General features: G+C 40.1%; 2 protein-coding genes across 9 annotated transcripts; both read right to left on the bottom strand.

Moving 5' to 3' along the window:
- Positions 1 to 195: 195 nt before the first annotated feature.
- On the bottom strand, positions 196 to 27,534 carry Plp (Pericentrin-like protein). Of its 8 annotated transcripts, none has more exons than XM_017163966.3 (13): positions 27,259 to 27,534; positions 21,191 to 23,314; positions 20,226 to 21,128; positions 20,023 to 20,163; positions 19,633 to 19,839; positions 11,321 to 11,446; positions 10,071 to 11,246; positions 9,716 to 9,883; positions 7,368 to 8,033; positions 3,747 to 4,451; positions 1,521 to 3,685; positions 1,336 to 1,446; positions 196 to 885 (listed from the first exon to the last, which is right to left on the bottom strand). In XM_017163966.3, the coding sequence occupies exons 1-13, from the start codon at positions 27,283 to 27,285 to the stop codon at positions 564 to 566; spliced, it is 8,841 nt and encodes a 2,946-aa protein (XP_017019455.1). In that variant the 5' UTR covers positions 27,286 to 27,534; the 3' UTR covers positions 196 to 563. The 8 variants fall into 8 exon arrangements, with proteins under 8 accessions (XP_017019455.1, XP_017019454.1, XP_017019456.1 ...); XM_017163965.3 differs by having other exon boundaries at positions 196 to 888; positions 27,259 to 27,533; XM_017163967.3 differs by lacking the exon at positions 27,259 to 27,534 and adding an exon at positions 26,012 to 26,195 and having other exon boundaries at positions 196 to 888.
- Positions 12,312 to 14,763, bottom strand: Or71a (Odorant receptor 71a). The gene is made up of 3 exons (XM_017163975.3): positions 13,094 to 14,763; positions 12,675 to 12,941; positions 12,312 to 12,616 (listed from the first exon to the last, which is right to left on the bottom strand). Exons 1-3 carry the CDS (start codon positions 13,916 to 13,918, stop codon positions 12,563 to 12,565), a joined length of 1,146 nt encoding a protein of 381 aa, XP_017019464.1. The 5' UTR covers positions 13,919 to 14,763; the 3' UTR covers positions 12,312 to 12,562.
- Positions 27,535 to 27,886: the final 352 nt, after the last annotated feature.

Here is a 27,886-nt window from a genome sequence, read left to right on the forward strand (position 1 = left end):
AGTTTAAGTTTAATTCCTTATTAACCATTTAAAAACTGTTTTTTCTACTTCATTAACATGTTAACTTTTTATTTGAATGATTTTGATGTGAATTGAATTCTTAATTGTCCATTGAATCCTCTCACCCATAAGGCACATTCCATATTTCTGTACAGAAAACTTTCAAAGGAAATAACTCAAAAAACATAATAAATATAAAATCAATTTCGGTTTAATCAAACTTATTAAAAATAAACTTAGACAGTTAAATCCAAATTAAATAGGGTCTCTGCTTAAACAAAATTTAAAAAATACTGGGACTTGGATTGGGTTTATGCTTACGTCTACACTTGGGCGGTAATAATACAAATAACACTTACAGACGATCAATTACATGCCTAAGTTTGGTGTGGTTTTTGCGCGAATCCTTAAACTAGGTTACACAACAGCTTAAAACATAGTTTTTCAAGGGGAGAGAATGGGGGATTTACAGGTAATTTTTTTAATCTAAAAATGGATCTCATGCTCTTAGAAAATGTCTTCGATTTATGGCTTTACTTAAGTTAAGGTGGCTTTCCTTCACCTCAATGATGCCGCGCATGCGCTCTTTTGGGCTTCTGCATCGTTGGCCAGTCTAATCTGGCCAAAGAAGGCAGACCATTGGCATCATTACTATTATTATTTGAGATAGAATTCTGCAACGATGTGGTTGGCGCTTGGAGGTTAAAATCCGATGGCAACACTATAGGCTGCAATGTGCTGTAGTTGACCATCGGTGGCGAGACGGGTGCATAGCTCAGGCGTCCCGTCAGGCTGTGGCTATTATTATTGGTGGGTAGGTTCGAGGAGTTGGGCACAGGCAAAGGAGATGGCAGAGTAGGAGCCACATTCATATTGAGTCCAGGACTTCTGGAAAAAGAGCTAAGATTAGTTGTCAAATCTAAAAAAAGACACTTTTTAAATGGGTGATTTTAAAATATAATTTTAGGTGAGTAATAAAATATAATTTGTGGTTTTTCAAACCCTTTAAAATATTTGTTTTAAAAAAGAAACCCAAAACCCAATTGATTTTCCGTTAGTAAAATTTTATAAACTATTTCTAAAACTACTCTTGTTCTTTCTAATTTCTAAAAATGTTGGTGAACCTTTAAAAAAAGAGATGTGCTTTCATTTGTAAAGCCCAGACCTTGACTATTTCTTGGCTGAATCGCCCTTGCTTAGCTTAACTTTCATATTGACCGTCACTAGGGGCATCTTAGAGCTTAGAGGGGGAATGAGAGAGAATGTTATGACATCGAGGCTTTTATGTACAGCAAGGTTTCTATGTTTTAGAAGATCTACAAGTGGATTCCTTACCTTTGCTGAGTTATTGTAAAGACGGACTTGCTTACAATCCGCTTGCCCGTGTGCCAAATGCGTCCTATATACTTGATTCGCTGAATGGCAATGATGGCCAGGGCAACAGTCCTGCAAAAGGGTAAAAGGATATCAAGTTAAGTAATATTTTTTTTATATTTTATTATTCTATTCTAGTTACTCACTTGAACTTCTTTTTAATATTCCGCTGGCTACCAGTCTGTGCTCCTCGCAGATTCTGCAATGCCAGCTGCTCACTGGCCTGGTAACCCTCCAAGGTGAGCTTCAAATACCGCTTCTGGTAGACCAAAGCCTTGCGATGCGACTCTACACGCAGATAGCGACCTATCAGCTGCCGGCAGCGCTCCTCCAGCTCGGTTACATTGGTATTCCCAGAGCCACTCATCAGCTCCTCGCACTTCTTCTGCAGCGCCAGCCTTTCGCCCACCAAAAACTGCACCGTCTCGGCCATTTGCTTGTTCTCCTGCGTATTCTCCACCAGCAGCGTGTTGATCTCCTTCATCTTCTGCAGGAACTGGGCCGGCACAGTGTCATCGGTGGTGCTGTGGGCCAAGCGATCGTTGGCCTGGGCCAAAGCCTCGGCCAGCTTGGCTTCCCTCTGACCCGAGCGACTCACATCAAAGCGGAGTTGGACGATCTTTTGGTCGAGCGAGTCTTTAGCTGCTTCGGCTGCTAGCAGCTTAGAGCGCAGCTCATGGATCTCGGCCTGAAGCTGAACATTCTCCTGATGCTGGCGGGTGCGAGTGGTGGCCCTGCGGGTCTCCGCCTCTTGCAGGGTGACCAGCCTTGCCTCCAGACTCTCAACCTCGCTGGCTTGGAGGGTTAAACGCTCGTTGAAGTGTTCCAGTTCGGCTTCTGCTGACTCCTTGTCCCGGGACAGCTTTTCCATCTCCTGCTTGAGTCGCTCACAGTAAGCCACTCGCTCTTGGAGCTCCGTTTCGTAACGCTGGCGTTCCCGCTCGCTGCTACGCTGGGCATCCGCCGATCTCTCACGCTCTCGTTCGTTCTGAGCCACGAGCATCTTGATCTCACTGCGCAGCCGGTCGCCAAGTTCCGACTCGAAGTCAGCACGCGGGGATTTGCGTGGGGAATCTCCGGGAGATTTGAGCAGCAGAGAACTGTTCCTTCGACTCTCTGCTCTTTGCAGGGAAGTCAGCTGTGTTTGAAGACGCTCGCAACGCTCGCGTTCCTGGTCCAGCTGCTTGTGGAGCTCATCTTCCGCATCGAGAGCGGTTTCCAAACGCTTTCTCATGGCCTCAATGATGATTACATCCTGCTCTTGGATGTCTTGTGAATGCTGCTTCTCCCCAAGCAGCTCCTTGCTCATGGTCTCGCATTGTTCACGCTCCACGGCCAGCTGTGCACGGAGTGCCTCCAGCTGATTCAGCAACTCCCGTTCGCCGGTGAAGTTCTCATCATCAGTGCCATTACCAGTGCCAGGTAGCAGGTGCTCCTCCTCCTCCGTTTGGACCTCCTTCTGCTGCTGTTTCTTGTCCAGATTGTTTTCGTCTTCACTTTCAATGGCCTTGAGTATATTCGAGTCCAACTGGGCGGAGTAGTTTAGCTCTTTTTCCACCTGTTGGGCAATCTCATCCACGGAGTACTGCTTCGAGCTGTTCTCGCTGTTCTTGAGACGCTCTAGATCCCGCTCTAAGGTGAGAACCTGAAGTTCCAGCTCCCCGCAGCGTCGGAGAGCAGCCTGCAACTGATCAGCCTTGACTTTTACCTCCGCATTGAGAGCTTCAAGCTCTCGCTTGCGGGCAGCAGCCGCATCCTCACAGTGGCCATGGGCAACGCTTACGTAGTTGAGCTCCTTGCGGAGATTCTCACGCTCGGCGGCCTCCTGGGCAGCAGCCTCCAGGATCTTGGATTCCAAGGACTCAATGCGAAGTCTGTATTTTTGTTCACTTTCTTGGTGACTTTGTGACTGTCGATTGACTTGCTCCTTTTCCTGCTCTAGTTGCATTTGCAGATCCTGCAAGTTCTTCTCTGATTCACTCTGTTGACGCTGCTTCTCCTGCTCCAAAGTGGACACTTTCTGTCGCAATTGGTGTACTTCTGGTGGGGTCATGGGCCTGGGCATCTCCGGTGTGCGCATCACCATCATGCTGGGTGTCTTGTTGACCTTGGAGTCTTCTGTGAGGTTCGAGAAGTTGATCTGCCGCGGCACCAGGCCAGGTGTAAGGCCATCGCTGCTCTGAGCAGTAACCCCCAAGGCCTGGAAGTAATGGGGATGCTCAAAGGTGTTCACCGGATACGGGGCCATAAAACCACTCAAGTCATCGGTGCGCTTGTGGGTTAAATTAGCCACAGCCTCCTTGGAGGTCTCCTGTAAAGGAAGGAATATCAATAATGAACAATTTTATTTATTGAAAACAAAGAAAACCCACCATTGTCTGATGCAGGAAGCCGCCCGCACCGTCTGTCATGTGTAAAGGAGCATTCAGGCTGCGCATGGCCGCTCGCCGATCCACATCCGGCTCGGGGAACTCGGTAATCGATCCTATATCGCTAAGAGTGCGTGCACTTAGCTTTCCACCCGCTCCTCCTTCTCCTCCTCCTGCCGGCGATGAAGCCGGGCTGACATCCTGTGCTTGAGTAGCCTGCAGCAGCTCCTTCTCCTTTGCATCCAGCTGATCGCGTAGGTGATCAATTTCATCATTTTTGTCCGCCAGCATGGTCTGCATGAGATCCGGCAAGGCCAGGCGATTGATCATCTCCGTGCGTATCTTCTCCTTGAGCTTGCCTATCTCGGCGCCCTTTTGTTGAACCTCTGCCTTCAGCTTGTCCACCAAACTGCGATCTGGCTGGGTGCGCACTGTGACCTCTGCTTCGAGTCGCATGATCTCCTCTTTGCTGCGCTGCAGCTGCTGCCGCATGGTGGCCATTTGTTTGTCCCGTGCAGATAACTGCTCGCTAAGATTCTGGACTTCACCCTGAAGTTCATGGACTTTGGTGGTGAGATCAGAGGTGCCAGCACGATGCAGTTGCTCGGCCCGCTGGCGTTGCTCCTCCAGGCGATTCTGGAGCGTGGATATACGATGGGTCTGCTCATCCATGCGACCCTGCAGCGAGTCCCGCTCATGTTGGAGATCCTAGAAGGGATAGGGGATTGTTTTTAATTGGGAAACATATAATAATTTTGTTTAAATTGCAAGAAAACAATGTTAAATAATTTTTAAACTATTTTATTTGTATTGAAATTCTAAAATAAAAAATTTTAATAAAATCTTCAAGTGGCTCTGCAATAGATCTTCCTTATATATATTTTATTTTGTGGGGGTGCAAGTCCAATGACCGACCGCTTGACCGTTGGCTTCATCTGCATTTAACCCTTTCCAACTTCAATTAAAGTGGAAGTATTCCATATCTCTCCATTGCACAGTAGGTTGTGTGTGTGGGTAATATTTTTAAATTGTTTAAATTGAGCCATCTTTGCGGGTAAATATGAAAAATAACAGTGAGTAATGCTGTGAACGTTATGACGTTCTTATCTCAATTTAATGAATTATTAAATGGAATTATTTAAAGAATTTTAATTTTAAGAAAATGTTTAGTTGTATTTATTTTAATTATTTAATTAATATATTTTGAATTTATAATATATTATTGATTTTTAATTATTAGAATATGAAATTGAATTCATTAACTAATATATTATTCATTTTAAGCCTTAAAATTTTAATTTAAAATGTATTCCCCACTGTTCCTCAGTATCTCTTTGCATTTCTTTGCTTTTCGCCTCTGGTGTTTACTCGTTTTTGATCCATTTAAGTATATATTTATGCGGGCATATGAACGCAGCTTCCCCCAATGCAACCGCTCCAGGCCCCACCTCCAACGAGTATCCAGCATCCCGAACGTAGCAAATCACTCTCCCCGTTCTCCAAACAACGCAGCGGGATGCGTGCCATAACATAATGGAATTTATTGAGGCATTACAGCATCATATTAGTGTTTCAATTGTGGGGAGAATGCACATTGTAAACAAAGCTGCACTTCTACGCATTCTATTTCAAGGAGTGACAAAAGGTCCAGGAGCTTACTCTGAGGATGACGGAAATGTGGCAGGTGCCAACGAAGGCGCCAAATGATTTGTTTTTATTATCATTCGATGTTTTCAAGTGGAAGGAAAATAGTGCCTAGGCTATTTTTGAAGTGGAACGAACCGGGCAAAATGGGAGAAAGGGAACAGGAACAGCCAACGATTTATTTATGACATCGAGTGTGCCAAATTCCCGCAAAAATCACAAATATCTCAGCCACAACAAGCCCCACAATGACCACGGTGAATGCATGGACAAAACATTATGGCAACGGGCGACCACAACAAATTCAATTATATTATTTTATATTTATATTATGGTTGCCTTGAAAAAAACACTGTATTCATCAAAACAAATAAACACTAGCTGCCACAGGCACATCAATTGTCACACAGAGAGCTCAGTTTTTGGGGGAACCTTGATCTGATATTAAGAATATTCACTTGAAAAACTCACTCGCAAGGGAATCTTTGGATACTGAAACATTTCCGGAACCTGTGCCACTTGCAGTCTTTATTTTAAGCAGTCTTTTATATTTTTTCTATATAGATTTATCTCTTGGACAGCCATATATATCTTTATTCAGTTGCGATAAAAAATTATATATAAGATAGCAAACATTTCCTCCGCTTCTGCCGTTCACAGTGCCATTCGGAAGGCAACTGAGTGATGTTTTTGATCGAGAAAGCCAAGAGAATTTGTGCAAGGGCAAGGGGAGAGCAATCAAGAGGAAAAAGCAGAGCGGAGAAGCATCTAAATATAAGAAAAGAGCATTCGTTGAAATTTAAAAACAGCGCTTGAGTAGAGACACAAACCCAACCGAATCTTTCTCGAAAACTTGAACTAAAAATTGTGTTAGATCTTAAGCTGTGACACAACCCACTCATTCGAATTATACAATGTATAATTTAATGTTTTTAAATTAAAGGAACCTAATAAAAAAAATTTAATAATTATAAATTTTGAATATTATTAATAAACAAAACAAAAAATTCATTTGAGTAACAAAAATATGAAAATGATATTATATAAAATTAATATTAAAAAAAAATAAACATTTTAAATTAGAATTAAATTTATAAAACTTAATATCAACATGAATATATTTAATAAAATATCTGAAAACATTCAAGAATTTAATTTAAATTCACCTCAGAATCTAAGACTCAAACCCTTCCCCATCGAATTCGAACTCGACTTAGCTTAAGGGGGGGGTAAGGTTAATTCGGTGCAAAAAAGGCAACTTTTCAAAAAATTATTGTGGCGAAACGGCTAAAGTTAGCTTAATGAATTAAATACCATATAATAACACAACATTTGAATAATTTTTGATAAATTTTGTATTGAAAAATATTTAGAGGTAGAGAAGTTATAGGGAATCTCCCGAGTCGCCTCCAAAAAAAGTTGTTTTGCGGTGTACAACCTAACAGTTCACAGGATCATCCGATCTAAAAAAATTATACCTCATTCGTTAAAGGATAAGTGTCCCGAGGTATTCACGAAGCGTTTTTTTTTTAGATTTTTTGTGATTTTTTAGGAAATTTGAAAGTCAAAAACCCGATTTTTGACTAAAAAAAAAACGTTATTTCTTAATTTAAAAATATATAAAAATTAAAAATTAAAAAAAGGCCGACGTGAATACCTGAGGAATTAGTTAAAGAATGTGTGTGCCAAATTTCAAATCGATCGGTCCAGTAGTTTTTCTGTAATCGTGTACACCGATTTGAAAAATTGAATTTTTCAGGAGAGCGCTTTAAACTTTGTGATTCCCATGCATTGAACACCAACCGACCTTCGTTCAACTCCGCATGACTTCGTCAATTTCACTCTGATCAATGTAAAACTTGGACACAATATTCTTAAGATGTTAAACTTTAAAAATAAAAAATAAAAAAAAATTTACAAAAAAAAAATTAAATACCTTACCCCCCCCCCTTAAACACAAACCCCCAAACATTTACTCACCATAAAGCCGGTACGCATTTGCTGCGCCTGCATTTCCAGATCGCGTATCCGCTTGATAGCCGCTTCCTCCACCCGGGTGTGCTTGTCCAGCTTCTCGGTGACCCGTTGCACATTCTCAATAGTTAGCGATGTATGGGTTGGCGAGCCCTCGGCCGTGCGATTCTTGCTGCCATGAACAGAGACATCTTCGGTGACACTCAAGCTCGTTGAATTGGAGGCCGTGTTGGAGTTGTGCAGTGACTCCAGGACCTTGGTCTTCTGCTCCAGGGTGGTCTCAATGTCACGCAGCTTTTCCGCCACTTGTTTGAGAACCTGGCCCTGCTCAGCAGTGGGTCTTCCCAGTTGCAGCTTCTCCTCCAGCAATCTGATGCGTGATTGATAGCCCTCTCCAATGTCCGTTTTCAGACTATGCACCTCCTGCTGCAGGGCATCGGTTTCCTTGATCTGCAAATTGACATAGTCCTCCAATTGCTTGGTCTTCTCGGTCAGGACCTGTTCGTTGATGGCCTTGGTCTGGACTTGGGTCTCCAGTTCCGAGATGATTTCCCGCAGGACAAAAATCTTGTCAATCGAAGCTTTTAGTTCAACTTCAAACTTGTCCCGTTTGGCATTCGATTCGCTGAGCTGGTGGCTCACCTCACGCAACTGACCCTCCAGCTGGGCGTACTGAATGGGAATAATAATAATAAATTAAATATTACATAAAAAATTAAATAAAATATTCAATGCTTGGTAAATGAAGTTGAATTGTGGTGACTGTGCGGGTCCGAGATCATGTCCAGGATTAGTTACCAACTTACATGCTTATTTTTTGCTAACTTCAATTATTTTTGTGTGTGTTGTGCAGGCGCAGTGGGGGAAAAAGGGGGAAAGGGTGCACAGGTTTTTAAGTTGTAGTTGATTTTTAGTTGTAGTTTAGTTGCAGTTTTATTTATGGGGTGCATGCAAAAAGAGTTACAAATATATTGTTTAGATCCAATTAGTATTATTAATACAAGAAACATTTAAGGCTTTCATTTAAAGAGGGCCAAAATACCAAACTTAAATAATAATTATAATTTATAAATGCAAAATAAGGTTGTAATAAATATAAATATACATAACTTGATCTAAATATTTGGTTTTATTAAGAAGAAACTATAGTTCCATAAGTAAAATGTGACTTTAATTTGAATAATAAGATGATAATTAGAAAAGCTTCTAAAAAAAAATATTTTTTTTAAGAATTTATAATTTTTAAAATAGAGTTAAAATCTATAAAATAGTTTTTATCAATGATTTATTTTTTAGAGCAATAAATTAGATTTTAGATCAATAAATTATGGATAAAAACAATTTTATTATTTACAAAATGTATAATTTTTAAATAGATTTTAAAACTATAAAATAGTTTTCACCAAAAATTAATTTTTTAGAATTCAGTTTTCGTTGTTTAATTATTTTTTAGAAAAAATACGTTCAAATCTTGTAGCTCCAAAAATGCCGTTTAATTTTTAAAATTTAAATAAAGCCTCATAACGCACAAAACATTTTGTAAGAATAAAAATCCCCATAAAGCACATTAAATATTTTGTAATAATCTAAACCAGAACAAATTAATTATTACATTATCATTTCCCACTGGTAAATTATCCAAAAACTTTTATAACACTTCCTCATAGATCATTTTCGTAACAAAGTGCCTGCATATATCCGAATGACATTGAAAAAGTCTCTCCAATCCCGCTGAGATCTTAAACTTGAGGTAGCTTTGCTAAATGGAATCCGAATGAAAGGCTACGACTGGCACAGACACTTAAGTGTATGTATGTATACTTCTCCGGGTCTATAAATATGTCGGCACGTTCTTACAAAAGATCTGGCATATACATACATATATACAAAAAGATACAGATACAAATACAGATATTGAATGCTGCCCTTGACTTCCCCCCTATGGGGATTTATAGTGGAAATTATGCCCAACAGGTGCCTGCCTGAGGCTCGTGCGATTTTGTAAGCATTTTCAATGCTTTCCCAGCGATTTTGTGTTTATATTAAAATAGAGGTGCATAATTGTGTCAGTTAATAAAAAAGAGGAAACATTCAGAGGAAACTTAAATAAGTTAAAACTAAACTTATAACCAAAACTAAAGCTATTATAATAATACCAAAAACAAATAGGAAAAAGTATACAAAAATATAGAAAAAAAGAAAACAGAGATATAGAAAATCAGAGAGAAAAAGACTTGGTAAACCAAAAGGCAAAACGCAAAAAACAAAAGTCAAACCAAGCCCGAAAATCAAGACCAAGCAATCCCAGCGATCGTACGTATGTAGATGTGAGATAATCGTGGTCAAGGACTCACCTCCTCGGAGGCATTGGCATAGGAGCTATGCTCCTTCTCCTTGTCACGCAATTGGGCCTTTAGCCTTTCAATTTCGCGCTGGAACTCGTCGCGTTCCTGTTCGCGTTCAGCGGCCTGATCCTCCAGGAAACGCCTGGTGTCCTTCAGCTGCTTGTCAGCGGTATCGATCTGTGTTTTGGTTGTGGGGTTAGGAGCGGGTATTGACTTAACATAAAGACCTGACTTACAAACTAAACGAATTTATTTCGGCTTTTGATCAAGTTTACGTACGGATCATGCGTTTAGCACTTGGTGGGAGGAAGGGGATAACTTCTGTGGGGGACAGGGGCAGAGGGAATATTCATCTTAAACTCACCTGAGACTGCAGATCCTCGCGATCCTTTTTGCCGCACTCCACCACTTTGTCGCCCTCGCGGCAAAAGTCTTCAATCATTTGTAAGAGTATGACAGTGGAGTTTCCTTGATCTCTGATCAAAGGTTGTGTGTCCTTAACCGGCGAGGATGAGGAGAGCAGGTGACGCGCCCTCTCCTGCAGGGCCACAAAACTGGCGGACGACTGATCCAATCCCTCCTGCTCCTGCAGACTTTTCAGTCCAGGTCCCCCCAGGCCATAACCCTCGTTGTAGTCTGTATGATTCAAGGAGTTTAGCTGGGAAAGCTGATCCCTCAAAGCCTGCAACTCCTGGCCCAGCTCGGCATTGCGATCAATGGTGTGACTCAGTTGCTGCTGCAGCTTTTGGCGATCAGTCTCCGATTTAATCAGCCTGTTCTTGAGCTCCACCAGCTGGAAAGATAACTGCGAGGCATTGCCCTCCTGCTCATAAAGATCTGGAGGCAAAGAGGTGTGGGTTTTTCCTGCCTCCGGACTGCTGCTCTTGCGCTGATTGGCCACGCCCATTTGCTGGTCATTCAAGGAGTTGGTGCGCAGAAATTTAGACAGCACAGCTGCTGTGGTCTTAAGGCCATCTTCCGCCTCGCAGCAGAGTTCGTGCTCTTGCTTCTCCGGCTCATCTAGAGCTTCCTCTGAGGCCTCATCCTGACCTCGTGGCCTGTGCAAATCCTCCGACAAGTGGAGCAAGTAAGAAGCCTCCAACTTCAGGCGCTCCAAGCAATCATTCAAATCAAAATCCTCGCTAGCCTCCTCATTGCTCTTGCTGTCTATAAACTGCACCAGACTGGGATCCTCCACCACCTCCAGCAGACTGTGAACATCCGGCACACGGAGCAACTGCCTGGTGTTATTCAGGGAACCACTGAGCGTGACCTCCAGCTCATCGGCGGCATCCTGGCTGCGGCTGTGAGGCAGCAAGAGACGTTGCACTTCCTCCGAGAGCGTAGAGTTCAGATCCTCCTCACAGTTGGCCACACACTTGGCCAACCGGCTGAGTACGCTGCGGAAGCTCTTTGAGAGCTCCTTGAGGCCATCCCGTTCGCAGATCACCTGCTCCAGGTCACGGGCTGCATCGAAGGTGGAATGGCGCTTGTTCTTACGATTCAACTGCTTTTCGAATTCTAGTTTCAGGCGCGACATCTTTGAAATAATTTTAATAAATTTTCTGTTAATTTTCTACTCTTAAATATATTTTTAAAAATGTTCAAACTCACCTCGTCGGCATGTTTAATATTCAGCTGAGTGATCTCCAGTTGACTTTTGGCCGTAAACTTCTCGCGCAGCAAGATCAGCTCCTTGGGCCAATGCTGATCGTCCACGGTATTCTCCGACAACAAATTCTGAAAAAAATTAAATGCAAATTGTTTACAAAGTTTAATGTTTTGTTTACGGAAAATGTGTGGCAACATTCGGTTGCATATTGCAGGCGAAAGGCCTGGAACTCGGAGACAGATCAGAGCTTTCAATGGGAAACTTTTCCCGCCTTTCACCAGAGCATAAATATTTATGGTTTCAAGTGAAAATATTTACATGATATATATGGGAAATGATGTGTGTGTGTTGTTCTTTTTTCTTTATTTTTGATCTCTATAAGGGATCATCCAAAGACGGAAACTCCGAGCCAGATACATAAATCTTAATAAAGATTCTCCCCCAACTTGAATGGGGAGAAAAAGAGGAGAGGGAGAGAGAAAGGCAGGAGTGGGTGAAGTTGAGGTTTATTTTTGGCTGGTCTGGCACCCTCTTGCTCACTCTTGAGAAGCAACCATAAAAACCACATTAAATACAATTAAATACAGTTGATGAATAATGATTTGAAAGTTAAATAAAATGAATTATCATGGGCAAGTTGTGTTATCTCTAAAGTTCTTCCTCATTAAATCTGAGAGAAAGAGAGAGCTTCTCTCTATATGTCTCTCTCAAAAGGGGTCGTGATCCCGGCAGATAACAAGTTTTCTTTGTTTTCAATATTTTCCAATATTTACTTGAGGCTTTTGCGTAGGCAGACAGTCCGTTATAGATTAATAAAATTAAAATAAATTTATAAAAATATTTTAAGATCAAAATTTCATCTTTATAAGATTTTTCTATAGCTTTAAAACCCTGAAACGCACTGTTCTACGCCCTCTGTTTCTCCCTTTGTTTATTTGGGTAAATGACACGAATTTTTCCCGTATTTTTCCCCAGTGAAACTTTTCCCGCGAGTCAAATCTGAATTTTATTTTCGTCACTTGCAATTTTCTACATTTCATGTGCAGCAAACATGTAGTACTTGATATATATATATGGGAATACGTGTATATTTCGTGCAATGCTACAATATATTTTTAGATTTTTGCATAACAAGACGCAGCGGCAATAAATCTCCAAACGAACTGTGAAATCTTCTCGCTAATCCAAAATAGAAAGCACAGTTTGTGTTTTCTTTTTTTTAGTTTCCAGAACTCTTTTTTCTTCTATTTGTTCATGTTGAGCAGCAAGGCTAGGATGCTATAGGCCTGATTCATGGTCTGAAATTAAGATATGTTAAAGAAAGGATCTCAAATTTCAAACTTTTTCCCCAATAACCTTGGTAAACAATGGCAAGCCGACATGAAAAAAGCCACCAGCTCTCAAGGACAAAGGACGATTTAAGTACACCATAAACATGAGAATCAGGCGACGCATTCGAGGATTCATATCTGGCCAATCGGAATGGTAAAGACAACTTGTCAAGGAATTGGCAGAGTCAATAACAGCATTGCCATAGATGCTGGGCAACAGGATTTGCGTGATCATGGACAATAGATACTGAAGCATGGCGGCAAATTTGTTTATATCCTGCATCACGGGACTCTACAAGGATTATTAGATATATATATAAAGAAATTTTTGTAAAAAAGAGCTGCCCAAACAGTGCCTCAGAGGGACTCGTCAAGTTTGACAGACTGAATTCCCTTAAGAAATCTGTGTAGACAGCCCAGCTTTCTTTCTTCTAAAAAACTCACCGTCTGTATGGTATATATGGTAAAGCATATGGTCAAGGAGCTGACCAAGATCTGGGTAAAAGTGCTCTTCGAAATGAAGGTCTCAATGTCCAAGGCCTGTCGCTTGAGGCTCTGATGTATATGCACCAGCTCTAGGAATTTCTCCTCCAGCTTATCATTGTCCTTACCATTTGCCCTTAACTCACTCAATCTCTGGCCCAGCATTCTCAAACAGAGGGACAAATGAAGCATCATGTACCAATTCACACCATCCAAGAAGATGTTACTTAAACAAACAATGGGAATCGTTATAAGCTGATAAATAAATGGATACCAGAAGTATGCTGTTTTTTGCCAATCAAAAGGTGTCCACATCCAGAATGGCAATCGATTGGGAATATCAAACAGAGGGTGGATCACAATGAAGGGTATCACACCCGCACTGCACATTAAGTAGAAAATGAAGACCCGAGTGTAGCGACGATGCTGAAACTGCCACATGTCCACTTCCCTTTGACTCCGCAACTCAAACTGATCGGAGGTACTCCATTCGGTTAGGATCCTCTGGGCCACTTGGGCATATCTCCAGTTATTCACCATTTTAGCTGCCAAAGCTGTGGTGCTCAGGCCAATCAGTAGGACATCGGCAAGATGCTCAATGTCCTTGCTCATCATGGCCTCCACCCACAGGAGAACCATGAATAATATGGAAAAGGGAGCGTGCATTAGATAAGTCCTCCAGTTGTTCCAATCCTGCCTGGGTAAGGGTCCATCTCTTGGCCAGAGACGACAGAAGCTCAAGAATCCTGTCAAGAAGCGCACTGGTCGAATCCGGTCGTAATCCATGGCACAGGTTTTGAACACTTATTAAACTGATTTGAGGCTAGGAAAATCCTTATAAAGGCTTGCCCTAATTGATTGGCTTGATGACTTAATTTTAGGGGCGTTCCTGGTCGTTGGCGTTTTTCAATTAAAATTCACTTAGTGAGAACAGTTGGTGAACTTTACAAGGAGGTTTTCGAAGGCTAATAAGCCAAGGGAATATACTAGATTTACCTTTAGCTCTTTTCTTTTAATTGTTTGCTAAATGTATGTATATTTATATGATAGTTGATTCCATAAGAATTAAGAAAATACATATTCCCCTTATTGAATATCAAAATTCACTTAGTGAGAACAGTTGGTGAACTTTACAAAGAGGTTTTTGAAGGTTAATAAGCCTTGGGACTACAAGGTATATTATAGATTTCCCTGTAGTTCTGCTGTATAAATTATTTGCAACATATCTGTTGATAATTAATCCCATAAGAATTCAGATAAAATATTTTTCTTTTGCAGACTTCTCTTAATAATAATGTAAAACTCTTATTACTTAAACTAAGAACCACTTTCTCTGACTGAGTGCATCTTTATGGACCATCCCGGGACTTTGACTAAATATAAACCCAAAAATAAAGATTCGTTCGAAAATTTTGCGCCTTTAAACAAAAATAAACTCCTGCCCTGGAAATGGGAATTCTTTGGTTTTTAATTTCTGTTTTTTCGGGATGGAGAAAGGCCAATGACTTTTCCAGTTTGATGGGGAAGAGAAGACGTCTGTCTTTGACAAAGTGCAGGAAGTTTGTTTATTTAGAGTCCGGTTGTTTTTTTGGGTGACTTTAGATTGATGGACGAAAGACACTCAAGTAATTGAGTTTGTTTAGTCTTTTTTCCTTTTGCTTACTTTTAAAGTTCCTTTTTTAGATCCGTAAATTCCTTTAATTTGCAGAAGAACCATTAAAAAAAATCCGTTAGGTTTCAAATCACACCATCACTCGCACAAATTTCCAATTAATGGACACAATAAACACAACTTAATTTAAATATTTGTTTGTTTGTATGATTTTTGGCAATGATTTGCCTATTTTTCTTTCTTTCCACGAAAAAACCACTTGAAGATCTTGAAGATCTCTAGAAGAATTCTCTTCTGCGCTCTCAGAAAAAGTCTCTGAATTTTTGAATGAATGAATTATCCGTTATATACGCTTCACGTACGCACGCATTGAAGTAACGGAAAAGACTGATCGGTCCAACTGAGGCGGGCAGGCAAATATATATAGAAGATCGGAGAGAACGCTTTGCTAAGGGAGAATCTGAGAGAGCGCTGAGAGTGAGGGCTTCCTCTCTTTCTTTGCCTGCCTGTGTGTGCGTGTTGAAATTAATTCAAATTTATGAGCGTTAATTTTCAAAAGTTTTTTGGTGGGCAGAAGAACTGCATATGCTGCATGTAGTTTCTATATATTTGGGGGTGTTTTCCCCCCCTTTATTAAACCCAACTTAAGCCGGTCTACACACTTCCGACTTTGTCTCTATTAGAGCTCCATTTCACGACTTTATTAGAAAAGTGTGAAATAAATGAAATATAATGCTGTGACAACAGGACAAGAGCACATGTTTTTCGTTCAATTAAAGTTTTTGGCGCGCTGGTTTTATGGTATTTCTATATGTATGCTTAGACATATATCTTTGTTTTGTCAAATCTTCGGCAGAATGTCTGCGAAATTTGCTGAACGTTCGCCAAGATAGCCAACATATGATACATATAAAGGAGACTATTTTTTGACATCATAAGTGGGACGGGAAATGTCTTTGGGGGAGCAACAACAACAGAGACGGGTGTTTATATCAAAATGATTCGGGTATTTTGTATTTGGAATAACAAAAATTACAGTGGATTAATTTTTAAGGGAAATTATTAAAGGAAAATAAAGAGTTCACCATTTTGAGAACCTCTTTCCCAGATTTTTTTTGTAACAATTATTAAGAAAAATATCTAAGGTATTTAACATATATATTTATTTAACTAAACTTTGATTCTACATTTTATTAATATTTATTTATATTTTATTTTTAAAGTCTTTGTGCAATTTAGTGGCAGATTCTAGCATATTTCATAAATATTAATAAAATTTTAAAAAGTACAATTTAATTTTGAAAAACTCTTTCCTCTTGTTTTTAGTAATTCCAAACACCTTTCCCTTTCCTATAAATATATTATTTTCCTATCTAAAGAATACTTCTAACCAATCTCCACTGTATAGACAATGGTACAAATATCCAGTCGTCTTTGACCTTCGTTGGATTTATTTTGGTGTTCAACAATAAGAACAACAAATACTTGCCTTTGTGTCAAGCAAAATCGAAAGGGAGGTGCAGGGTCTTTATCTATTTTTCACGACGACACGTGGCCACCATATTTGGTGAGCCAGAAAGTGGGGATTGCTGGAAAGGATTGGGGCGCCGTCCGTCAACGCCTTGAGAGGGGATCATTGACTGCCTTCGTCAGGTATAAATAGATGGATTGCCCAGGTATCAAAGTGCACACAGATTTAATGCTACATAAATTCAAAGTGAGTTGAAAGTTCTTTTGGCACACGTTCGTCGTTGCCAGCATGATTTTCATGTTGCTGCTCTTATTTTTATACCCTTGCAGGGTATTATAATTTCAGTCAGAAGTTTGCAACGCAGTGAAGGAGACGTTTCCGACCCTATAAAGTATATATATTATTGATCAGCATCACCAGCCGAGTCGATCTAGCCATGTCCGTCTGTCCGTCCGTCTGTCCGTCTGTCCGTCCGTCTGTCCGTCTGTCCGTCTGTCCGTCTGTCCGTCTGTCCGTTTCTACGCAAACTAGTCCCTCAGTTTTAAAGCTATCTGAATGAAACTTTACATATAGTCTTCTATATACTCTCACTGCTATATATGTCGGAACGGGCCGGATCGGACGACTATATCATATAGCTGTCATACAAATGTTCGATAAATTTTTAGAAAAAAAATTATAACTTGGATGTTTTTTAACATTTTTGCACAATTTTTAAGACATGGCCATTATACACACCTGATCATATTAATAGGTACATACACAAATTATTTAATTATAGATGGTTTTTTCGTACTTTAAGTGTTGACATCTTTAAAATTTTTGGTTATTTGTTATGGTCAATATCTGCCCACACTGTGACAAAGAGTTGAACGAGGGGAATCCCCGAATATCAAAGCTTTTCTATAAATTGTGAGTCAACCACACATTTCGCCTGATCATAATAATAGGTACAGTCTCCGTTTCTCATAAATAACAAGTGAATAATTTTGTAATCAGTGATTTTTTGGCAACTTAAGGTAAATTTCGTATAGCTACTATCAATTAAGAGAATTAAATATTTATTTTTTTTAGAAAAAATGGGTCGAAATTCTTATTGTACTAAAGAAGAAGCTCGATTGGTTCTTAGTCTGAGAAAAGATGGCAAATCTTTACGAGCTATTGCCAAATTAATGAAAAGGTCCCAAAATTTTGTTAAAAATGCATTAGAAAGGAAACCAAGACAGGAATCCCGTGGAAGGCCAAAAAAAACAACGGAAACGCTTGACCACTACATAGTATCTTTAAGCAAAAAGGACCCATTTAAGTCATCGAAGGCTATTGCAGCAGATATTGGGAATTCAGTTAGTGCTCCAACTATCCGAAGACGACTACAAGATGCCAACCTACCAGGAAGAATTGCCAGAAAGGTTCCACTTATGCGCAAAAAAAATATCACCATGAGGCAAACTTTTGCAAGGGACCACAAAGACTGGGTAGGATGCATCGGGGAGAAAAAGTGGAGAAACATTTTATGGAGCGATGAAACCAAGATAAATTTATTTGGGAATGATTGTGAAAGGAATGTTCGACGCCCTAATGGAAAGGAATTTCATCCACGGTTTACAAAGAAAACAGTCAAACATGGAGGTGGTAATATAATGGTATGGGGTTGCTTCTTCTGGTATGGCGTAGGTCCAATTTATCAGACTACGAACAGAATGACTGCTGAAGAATACAAATCCATATTGGAAACAGTTATGGTACCATATCCTGAAGAAAATATGTCATTACGTTGGGTATTTCAGCAAGACAATGATCCTAAGCATACATCAAGGCTTTTATCTAAATTCTTTGAGGACCGAAAAGTTGACATTCTGAAGTGGCCAAGCCAATCCCCCGACCTAAACCCCATAGAAAACTTGTGGGGAGACTTAAAAAAGAAATTGGCAAAGTATTCATTATCAAATAAAGCACAATTATGGGATGGTGTCCAAAAATTGTGGTATGAAACACCAGTAGAAACCTGCCAGGCTCTTATTAAAAGTATGCCAAAAAGAATAGCAGTAGTGACCAAAAATAGAGGTGGATACACTGGATACTAAGTTAGTAAATACAAATTTAGAAAAAAAAAAACGCAAAATATATATTTAAATTTATTTTTCTCATCAACACTTGAAGTGTACCTATTATTTTGATCAGACTGAAAACGTATCTAAGACACAAAATGATCTCCTTTTTGTTATATTATTAACCTATGTTACAATAAAGTTTATTTGATTAAACACAAATAGTTTAAGAACCAATGAGACCAAATTTTAAGTTTAAAATAATGAATAAAACTATTTTCTGTAACCTTAAAGTCTGAGTTGATGTATGTACCTATTATTATGATCAGGTGTGTATATTACTTTTGAATTTTGGTAAAAATTTTATGAAAATCGGACCACTATATCTTATAGCTGCCATAGGAACGATAGGGAAGGTAATAGAAAAAATTATAACTTCGTTCTTTTTCAACGTATTTTCATCTACTTTGAGACATGAGCTTCTGGTATTATTTCAAAATTTTGGTATAAATTTAATGAAAATCGGACGACTATATCTTATAGCTGCCATAGGAATGATAGGGAAAGCGATAGAAAAAATTATAACTTCGTTGTTTTTCAACGTATTTTCATCTACTTTGAGACATGAGCTTTTAGTATTATTTCAGAATTTTGATAACAATATTATGAAAATCGGAGAACTATATAATATAGCTGCCATATAAGTGATCCGTAGATGTAGAGAAAATGTAAAGCTGGGAATGTATAACTGTAACTGTCAAACTGTAAACATATTAAGTATAGGTAAAATGTTATGAAACTCCGTTTAGTGTCTGTTTTCGGCATTATAATTTATAATATAAATATGAAAACCAATCTGCAAGGGTATACAAACTTCGGCGTGCCGAAGTTAGCTTCCTTTCTTGTTTGCCTTGTTTTTTTTTATTTTTCGGTTTCTTTTGCTTTCATTTGAGTTTTTTGGCTGCTTGACAATTTTTGCACGTTTTTTTCGTGCAAGTAGCGTGCGCCGATTTTAAAAATAAATTATGCTAAAGGGAAAGGGATTTTACGCTAAGGAAGATGTTTTAAGATTAGACCCTAAAATCAAGGGAGTGAATCACACAAACTACGTTTGGGTGAAAAATAAATAATTTACTATATAAAATATATAAACATCGGCTTACCGAAGTTAGCTTGATATTTTGTTATTTCTAATTTTAAAATTTTTAATTAATTTTGTTATTCAATTATTTATCTTTTTGTTAAAAATTAATAAACAAAAAACGAGCTGTGAGTTCAAACAAACTCATGCAATTTTGTATTAAATATAATAAATGACATTTAATAATATTAAATATTATATTTAAGCTTTGCCTGTGCCGACGCTCACCTGAATCTGTTGCTCCAACTCGTTGGCTATGTCCTGACGGGCCAAAGCAAGTTGCTCCTGCAACCTCCTCTCATACTCCTCAATTATACGCTGGATCACCTGGGATTCGTTGTTCAAATTCAGCTCATCCTCATCGATGATGATCAGCGAGGTATTCGCGGGCCCCTCTCCGGCGCCACAGGTACGCGCGGGTGATTCGCTTGCAGGCTGTGTTAGTTATTTTTGGGTGTCGGAGTGTTGCAGGTAGTTACAATTGTTATTAGTCCGTTTTATTGGGTTATTAAGATCGTAGAAGAGAAACAAGAATAAACATGCAGCAGTTAGCTGAGTTAGTAGAGACAACAAGCTTGGATTGAGGAGTAGAAATTGCCAGGATATAAGAATGTGTACCTTGTAGTCATCGTCTCCCTGGCGACGCTCATAGAACTTGACACGGTCGCTTAGCTTGCGCACCTGATCCTCATGCGACCGCCTTAGCTCCTTGATATGGGCTTGGTAGAAGTTCTTCAGATCGGTTATATCCTGAGAAAGCTGGAAAAGGAAGGGAATCATAATATTTTAGCAATGCATATGTAATGACTGATTAAACTCACATCTTTGGCCGCTGCTGGGTTATCTCCTCCCAGGGAGTCCAGGCCACAAGGTGTCATCTGCCTGTGACTCGGACTGAGCAGGAGCTCGGCTCGCTTTCGTTTGCGTGGCGATGGCTCTTTGGAGGAAGCTGCAGGCGCCGCCGCAACAACCACCTCATCCTCCACCAGCTGATCCATTTCGGAGCACTCCGAAGAGCTATCGCTAGCCAGATGCTGGGACTTGTGCGAGAAGACATCGTCCGAGAACTGTTTCTCCAAATCAGCACACTTGTTCTCAAAGTACTTGCGCAGCTCCTCCATCTGCTTGGCATGGGCTGCCTGCTGAACCTGTTCGGCGGTTTGCTTCTCGCTCTCCCACTGATCCCGTGCAATCTTTAGCTCCTGAACGCCCTGATCCCGACACGAGGCCAGCTGCTGGCCCAAATAGTCATCGAATTTGCGCTGAACCATAAGGAATATTCTCTGTTCCGTGGGCAAAAGGTAAGTGTGAAATTGCTCGATTTGCTTGCTAAAGGCCGGTGTCCATTCCGGCTGCAGTTCATCATTGATGTTGGCTGGGAACTGAGGCAACTGTCTCTCTCTAGAGCTACGCGATACACGCTCCTCGTTATCGGTGAGAAAATGCCGATCCAAGTCGTCGTCACTTTCACTGATCAGATCCATGGAGATCTCTGACAGACGCTGGTTAGGATTCTCCTGATCCTGATCGGGCCAACCAACGCTGGAACGTTTCATTGACTCGATGGCATCTTGAAGCTGACGGCGTAAGTTCTGTACTTCTCCGCCCAGGCGATCTGAATCCATTTGAAGTTTCTCGCGCACAGTCAGGGATTGCTGCAGGGAATCCGTGAGCTTGGCTATCATTTCATCCCGCCGGGACATCTCCACATAGATGTCAAGGGTCTGTGGGGATAAAAAATAAAATTTTAAATGTTTATTTAAAGTTTATTTAAAGTTTTAGTTACCGGTCCACCCAGCTCATCCTGGAGAGTGCGATACTCTGTGGAGTTGGTCATCATGGAGCTGGAATCCCTGGCTGAAGCTGGGCCCGCACTGGATTCCCTTCTGGCCGCCTCCAGTTGCAGATTCAAGGAGGCCAAACAATTGTCTTTGGTCTCCAATTGAGTGTGCAACTCCTGGACTTTGGCCTCTAATTGTTGCATTATACTGGAGCTGCTTTCTACGGCTCCGGGTTTATGTACTCCTGCCTGCAGGAGCAGTGTTCGTGACTCATCCAGGGACAGAGAAGGTGGTTCCTGTTCTTCTTCAATAGTGGTGCTCATGGACAGCTGTCGTTCGCTTTCCTCAGTGATATCCTCCAGAACATCCTTGGAGAATTCCGTTAGAGGCACACGCTCCATTTGCTTAAGTTCCAGGCTAGTGCTAGTGCTAGTTACTTGTGCCTGCTCTGCTTCCGTGGGCGAAAGCTTGGGTGCATTGTCTGTGATTATCTGCTGATTCATGGCCATCAAACGCAGCTTCATTAGCTGCAGAGAACTCTCTTCATCGTCCTCATCATCATCTTCGTCCTCTTCTACTTCCAAAAGGGTTAGTTCCAACGGCTCCATTAACTCGGGCTTTAAACGCAGGGTGGTCAGAGCCCTAGCCACTTTGTTCTCCACCACTTTTGGCTCCTGGAGCGGTGGCAATATTAAAGTTTCCACTGTGGATGTGAGTCTTGCCGGTTGCTGCTCCTGTTCCTGCTGTTCCTGTTCTTCTTCATCCAAGTCCGTGATTAACTCCACTTTTTGTGAGTTTGTATTGGCGGTTTCCTCCGCTTCATAAGTGACCTCAATGGATTCATTGGTGGCCAAAATTTCCTCCATTGAATGATCCTGCTCTTCGGTCATTTGGCTTTCATCTACATGAGTTTCCTGCGGGGCATCATCACTCTCCTGGGTCTTGTCTTCCGCTTCATGTGGCGGCTCTTCAGCCAACTCAGAAACATCATCCGTGGTGCTTTGGTTACTTAAACTCTGATCCACAGAGTCTTCTTCTTCGTGCAGGGAATGCACTGGTTTCCTCTGCTCCAAAGGCAAACTAATGTCAAAGTCATCGTCATTGGAGGAGAGAGTAACCTCCACTTTGGAAGCGGGAGCAGGTAGATCAGATTCCTCTTCGCTGTCATCCACCAAAAAGTGCTGGGCCAAATTGCCACCAGACAGCTCGGCATCATCAATCCGAAACTCATCTGCATCTTCATCCTCATCATCCTCATTAACTTCTTCCTCCTCCAGATTGCTATCCAAGCTTTTGGCACTCGATGGCTGCTCTTTAGGCCGAGCAAAAGCAGCTGCCTCCGACAGGGATTCGAGTGGCGAATTCAGTTGCTCCTCCACCTCACTGATCTCTATGGCCTCCTCGATATCCTCCTCAATGCTACTACTAGTTGTTGTAGTTGTAGTCGTCGTGGTGTTTGCAGCCACCACATCCACACTGCTGGTAGTTGTGGTCGTTGTTGCTGTCGTCTGCTGATCAGCCATGTCAATGGTCATGGAACTGGTGGGTTGTTCTATGCTAAACGATGACACTGCCGACTGGTCCTCCTCCTCGGTGAGACTGAGATTGTTCTGCCTCCTGATTAATTCGGCGGTATCTGTGGAGGTGACCGCATAGGGTGTACTGCTCGATGTGGCTGGAGTCCAACTGCTCCTGGAGATTATGTAAGTGTGCGTGGAATCATTGGATTCCTCGGAGACGATGGAGGTGCAATCATCTGCAGGTTCATCATTATCCGCCGCGTTGGCAACATGTTGTGTTTGCTCGGAAAACTGTTGCGCATCAGAAGATGTTGCTGCTGTTGTTGTTGTTGGCTTCTCGAACAGAAAATTTAGCGTGGGCACAAACTCAACATCCACACAAGTTTTTTGTGTTGTTCCAGCGTCGTGGGATGTTGCTGGCTGAGATGTTGTTGCTGGCTGAGATGTTGCTGCTGGCTGGGATAATGTTGCTGCTTGCTGGGATAATGTGACTGCTGCCTGGGATGTTGTTGCTGCTTGGGATAATGTTGCTGGCAACTCCTCGACTGCTGCCGCTTCGATTGCCTTGTAGCTAACACTGGCGCTGTGCGGTCGGAGCAAGGATGTGATCTATAATGTAAATAATGATATATTAAAGGTTATTAAAAGAAGTAAAAAATATTACATTAAACCTAGAAATTCAGGGTTTTAAACCCAAAATCTTAGGTATAAAACGAACAACATTTTAATATCCTACAGTAAAAATCCAAATATCCTAAAATAAAAATATAAAATAAAATAATAACATCCAAAAGAATGTTCCCTTTTCAACCATAACATATTAAATTAATAGACTGATAAATTCCACAAAATAAGTTGAACATTCCTTTTATTAAATTGTAATCTAAAAACACTAAAATTTGTTTGAATAACAACTGAAAAGCAGAGCAAGCTTTGGCCCACTTGTTGTGCCCACTACCAAAGAGCTAGCCCCTGCCATTTGAGTTTGAGGCAAGCACGCGTCGTCTGCCGCCATAAATTTATATTCTAGATTGCGATACGATTTAATGATGTCACCCAGTTGTCACCGTCGAAGGAGAGACGCATTGTGAGGATTCTTTAGGGGGTCTCTCTGGTCTGCGGCCCACTAAACTTGGGTGAAAGGTATTAAAAAAGCGGCGACTTTATTACGTAAATAAAATGTTGATTGCTATATGTGTGTTTGGCAACATCAAATTTCAAATTGACCTGCATCTCAAGTGTTTCTATCAGAGAAGGGAACTCACTGCCCACACCGATTCCTTGATGGATTGCAGCTGTGGGTCGGCTGTCTTGGATTCCCTTTAAAAAATATAATTAGAAACATTTGAAGCATCTTTATGCGTTTGGTAATAAAGTTTGTTCCTTGGCGTTTGGAGTTGCATATGCCAGAGTTATTTATTTTTAGGCCCTGCCCACATTAATTAAGAAAGACGACTCGGTGTCCACTTGAGTGATCCAAAATACATATACATATATTTACGGGTGGGAAGGTGTTCGAAACGTGTGCCACACATGCATGATGCATCCGTTCCCGAATTGAGTGAGGAAATATTTAGGCATTTTCCAATTACATTTCCACACAGCTGGAGATCTAATTAGATCTTGCAAGCATCTTTATATAGGCATGTGCCAAGGCAATGCATTTGACGTTAGAATAATAAATTTGTTTGAACTTATGAGACGATGGGTACAGTAAGTAATGGTTATAAGGGAATGTGGGAAAAGAGGTATAAGGAAAAACCTATTAAGATTATATCATGATGGAATATTTCCCAAGAATGAATAGTTGTTTTGGGAAGTAACCTTTCCTTTCCTTAGTTGAATTTTCTGTTCTCTATACAATCGCCCTTATATTCAAGACCCACTGTAATTGAACATCTGCCTAAGACAGTATTTTCCATATTGCTCATACGCCATGTGGGTCAGTTCGTAATGCTTGATAAACTATTCAGATTAGCCGGAAAATATTTGTGCAAAAGTTTTCCCATTCCTCCCGCAGTCCTCCTTTGTTATTTGAACGTCCTTGAACTTGTCAGGCAAAGAGACAAAGCCAAAACTTTAGGACTCCTGAAAAGAAAGTCCCAGTCCCAGCTGGATTCTTAAACGCATATCGGGATAACAAGTTTGCCATCATAGCCATGGCAACATGGTTAGTTTTCTTCTTTTGAGTGTGCGTGCTTTCTTGTTTGGCGGAAAAGCGAAATCGAAAGTTTTCCCACCTCCTCGCAAAAAACAAAAAGCAAAAATAAAAGTTCTATTTGTTGCTATAGTTTAGTCCCCTATCGAGGGGGCCGTTGTTTGGGTGTGACACACATTTCAGGTGGATCGTCGGCGTCGTCTGGGGTTTTTGCACTTCGCCAACTTATAAAACAGCAACAATGCCTGCCACTCCCGCCGAAAGGCTGAAGGATGGATAGGGTCACAGGACCTAGCCCAATGTCTCAGTTAATGGTAGCTGCTGTTTTCCCTTTTTGATTTTTCATAAGATATTGTCAATATATAGACCTTCAATAATAGCACGCATATTGTCGAAAATGATTAAATTAATGGCTTTGCCAGGCAAAAACTCGGCAATGAAATGGGAAAAGTTGTAAGAGGGAAGGAAATAGATTTTCTTGGGCGTTAAAAAGGTTATATAATTCTTGAGAGGATAATATAAATGTAAGGTCTTTATTACTGTTTTCTAAACATTATTTGGAATAGGTTTTCTAGTTATTTGGATATTGAAATCGAAAGGAAGTTATTTACTTATTTGTTATATTTTATACTACAGTTTTTAAACCTCTTAAAAAGGAGTCTAAAAGTATGCTATAATATTTATAAAGTACCATATTTGGTGTAAATAAAAATCCTCTTACGATTTAAAATCTTTTAGCATACTTTTGGACGCCTTTTTAGGGATTTTATAAACTTAAGCAGTATTTGTTTTTTTTTTTAGATAATTAAATTTATTTTTTATAATTTTTATTTTTTATTAATATATTATCTTATTGATCCCATAATAAGAAACACAGCTGTGATACTATTATTGCGCACTAGTTTTAATATTCCAGATAAAAAAGTAATAAATAAAATGGCAGGAAGGAAATACTAGCTTAAAAAGCACACTTTTAATTTAGATTCTACACTTTCTCTTCTAATTACAATATCATTTTCACCAATACTATTAAAATCCAATTATCCAGAGGTTTCAAATGATTCTAAACACATGAGGAATGAAGAATGAGCCAAATGTCAACCCGGTTGATGCTAAAGATCACTCGCATCCGACGTCAAATAACTCACATGCAATTTCCCCATTTCGACGCCTCTTTCATCCGATTCGATCCAACGATAAAGTTATCTCAATTAAATGCAATTTACAGTCACTTAAAAAAGTAAAGAGTCCATGTATTGACAATTGCCTATTATGTGTCCGCGTCACATTGTGAGTTTCCACTTGTATGCAAATTATTCTTCAACTTCAGTGCACTTTTTTATCTACTTTTCTCAGAGCTATAAATGTGCGGGGAGGAGCCGCCGCCACAAGACGCACGAGCGACGCGACCGCCTGCAGTGCAAGTTCTTTTATAAATAAAACGCCAGAAGAGACATTCAATTGAAATCAGTCACTCAATCCGAGGAAAATCAAAGGAAAAGCGATGGAAAAGAGCAGCCCGCCGCCACTGATGAGAGCGAGTAGAGAGTGTGCCGCGGAAATTTGCAACGCGGTTCCAAGCGGTTCCGTGCACCGAATCAATGTGCGCTCCCATTTTTTATTTATAAACAAAATTTATATGTGGAACATAAGCGATGTAAGCAAGAGTACATATGTGTGTGCCAGTGTTTGTGTTTGCGGGCAACATTTGTTGCCAGAATGTTGATGGCGCAATGTTGATAAGACAAGGAATTCCTATATACAGTTGATAATGCTTTTAAAGGGCACGTGAAATAAATTTTTACAATTTATTTAGTGGAGAGGAAACAAATTCTAACACACTTAAACAAATACCGAAATTCTAGCAGAAACCCTTAAATAAATAGTTGAAGCTTAAGTTATACCTCTTCAGTTTCTTTTTAATATTAACAAAATGATTGTTTTGTATGGAGTTTGCTTTATATTTGTTTAAACAGGATGATTTTCCACACATTTTAAATTGTATTTATATATATAACAAGTTAATATCTTTCAAAGACAAACAATATCTACAAATTGAACCTTATAAGTTTGTATAAAATTTCCTAATAATAATAAAACTTGTCTTAATAAGTTTCCACTGTACTTGGTTGTAAATATTTTGAAGGGCCTTGTGGTCGTCTAATCGAAAGTTCAAAGGCGCATTCAATTTCGATTTCATTTGTAAACAACACACTTCTTCTTGGCTCTCTGCTGTGTGTTTGTGGATTGTATGTGCGGCAAGAGGTGGATCCTATTGAATACTTTGTATTTCCCCTTGCGATCGCCACACACATGAAAAATGATGGATGTTTGCCGGATTTCTAGCTCTCCAATGGGTTAAAATGTTAATACTTTAATGGATTCCTGTGCTTACCCAATCGTATAGAGTATACAGATTCATGGCGACTCTTGCTGCTGCACTTGAACCAAATAATTTATGGCCTATTCCCGGTCTTCTCTTGGCCTGGCCGCCTTTGTTGACACTTGCGCCTGCCTGTCAGTTTCGAATGAATATTTCTATTTATTCTAGATGTGATCCATTTTCCTGTTTGTTGTTTACATTAGGATTTTGATGACACGATGATATTTCTTTTGCCACTTTTCGGGTTGAATACGCGCACAAAAAAACCAAATAATTTTGTAGGTTATGTGGGAAAATTTACGTAAAATTTTCAATATTTTACAAACACTTTTTAAACTAAGAAGACAGCACAGAATAAGGGAAAAAACTAGCTACTTAAACCGCTCAACTTAGTCAAACATTATTATATATTTTTTTGATACTCCGCGAAGGAGAAAAACCGCAAAAATAAAGGGTAAAAATCTTAAACTAAAAACCGATATAGTGCAACCGAAATGAAACAGTTGCACGTAATCGCGAGCGCGATGCAACTGAACATCAGATCCAAACGAGAAGACTCTTTTATTTTTGGGTCTTTTGGGAGAATTAACATACTGTGACGCTCAGTGAAGCGCAACACGAGATTTTTGTTTAAAAATAA

The sequence above is a fragment of the Drosophila kikkawai genome, chromosome 3L (assembly GCF_030179895.1).
Source record: "Drosophila kikkawai strain 14028-0561.14 chromosome 3L, DkikHiC1v2, whole genome shotgun sequence".
Taxonomy (NCBI): Eukaryota; Metazoa; Arthropoda; class Insecta; order Diptera; family Drosophilidae; genus Drosophila; species Drosophila kikkawai.

Coding starts and splice junctions, on each gene's coding strand:
- Or71a (XM_017163975.3), bottom strand. CDS start 13,918: ATGGATTACGACCGGATTCGACCAGTGCGCTTCTTGACAGGATTCTTG. Junction 12,942..13,093: donor CCATATATACCATACAGACG/GTGAGTTTTTTA, acceptor TAATCCTTGTAG/AGTCCCGTGATGCAGGATAT. Junction 12,617..12,674: donor GCTTGCCATTGTTTACCAAG/GTTATTGGGGAA, acceptor TCTTAATTTCAG/ACCATGAATCAGGCCTATAG.
- Plp (XM_017163965.3), bottom strand. CDS start 27,285: ATGAATCTGTATACTCTATACGATTGG. Junction 23,315..27,258: donor TGTATACTCTATACGATTGG/GTAAGCACAGGA, acceptor TTTACATTATAG/ATCACATCCTTGCTCCGACC. Junction 3,686..3,746: donor GCTTCCTGCATCAGACAATG/GTGGGTTTTCTT, acceptor CTTCCTTTACAG/GAGACCTCCAAGGAGGCTGT.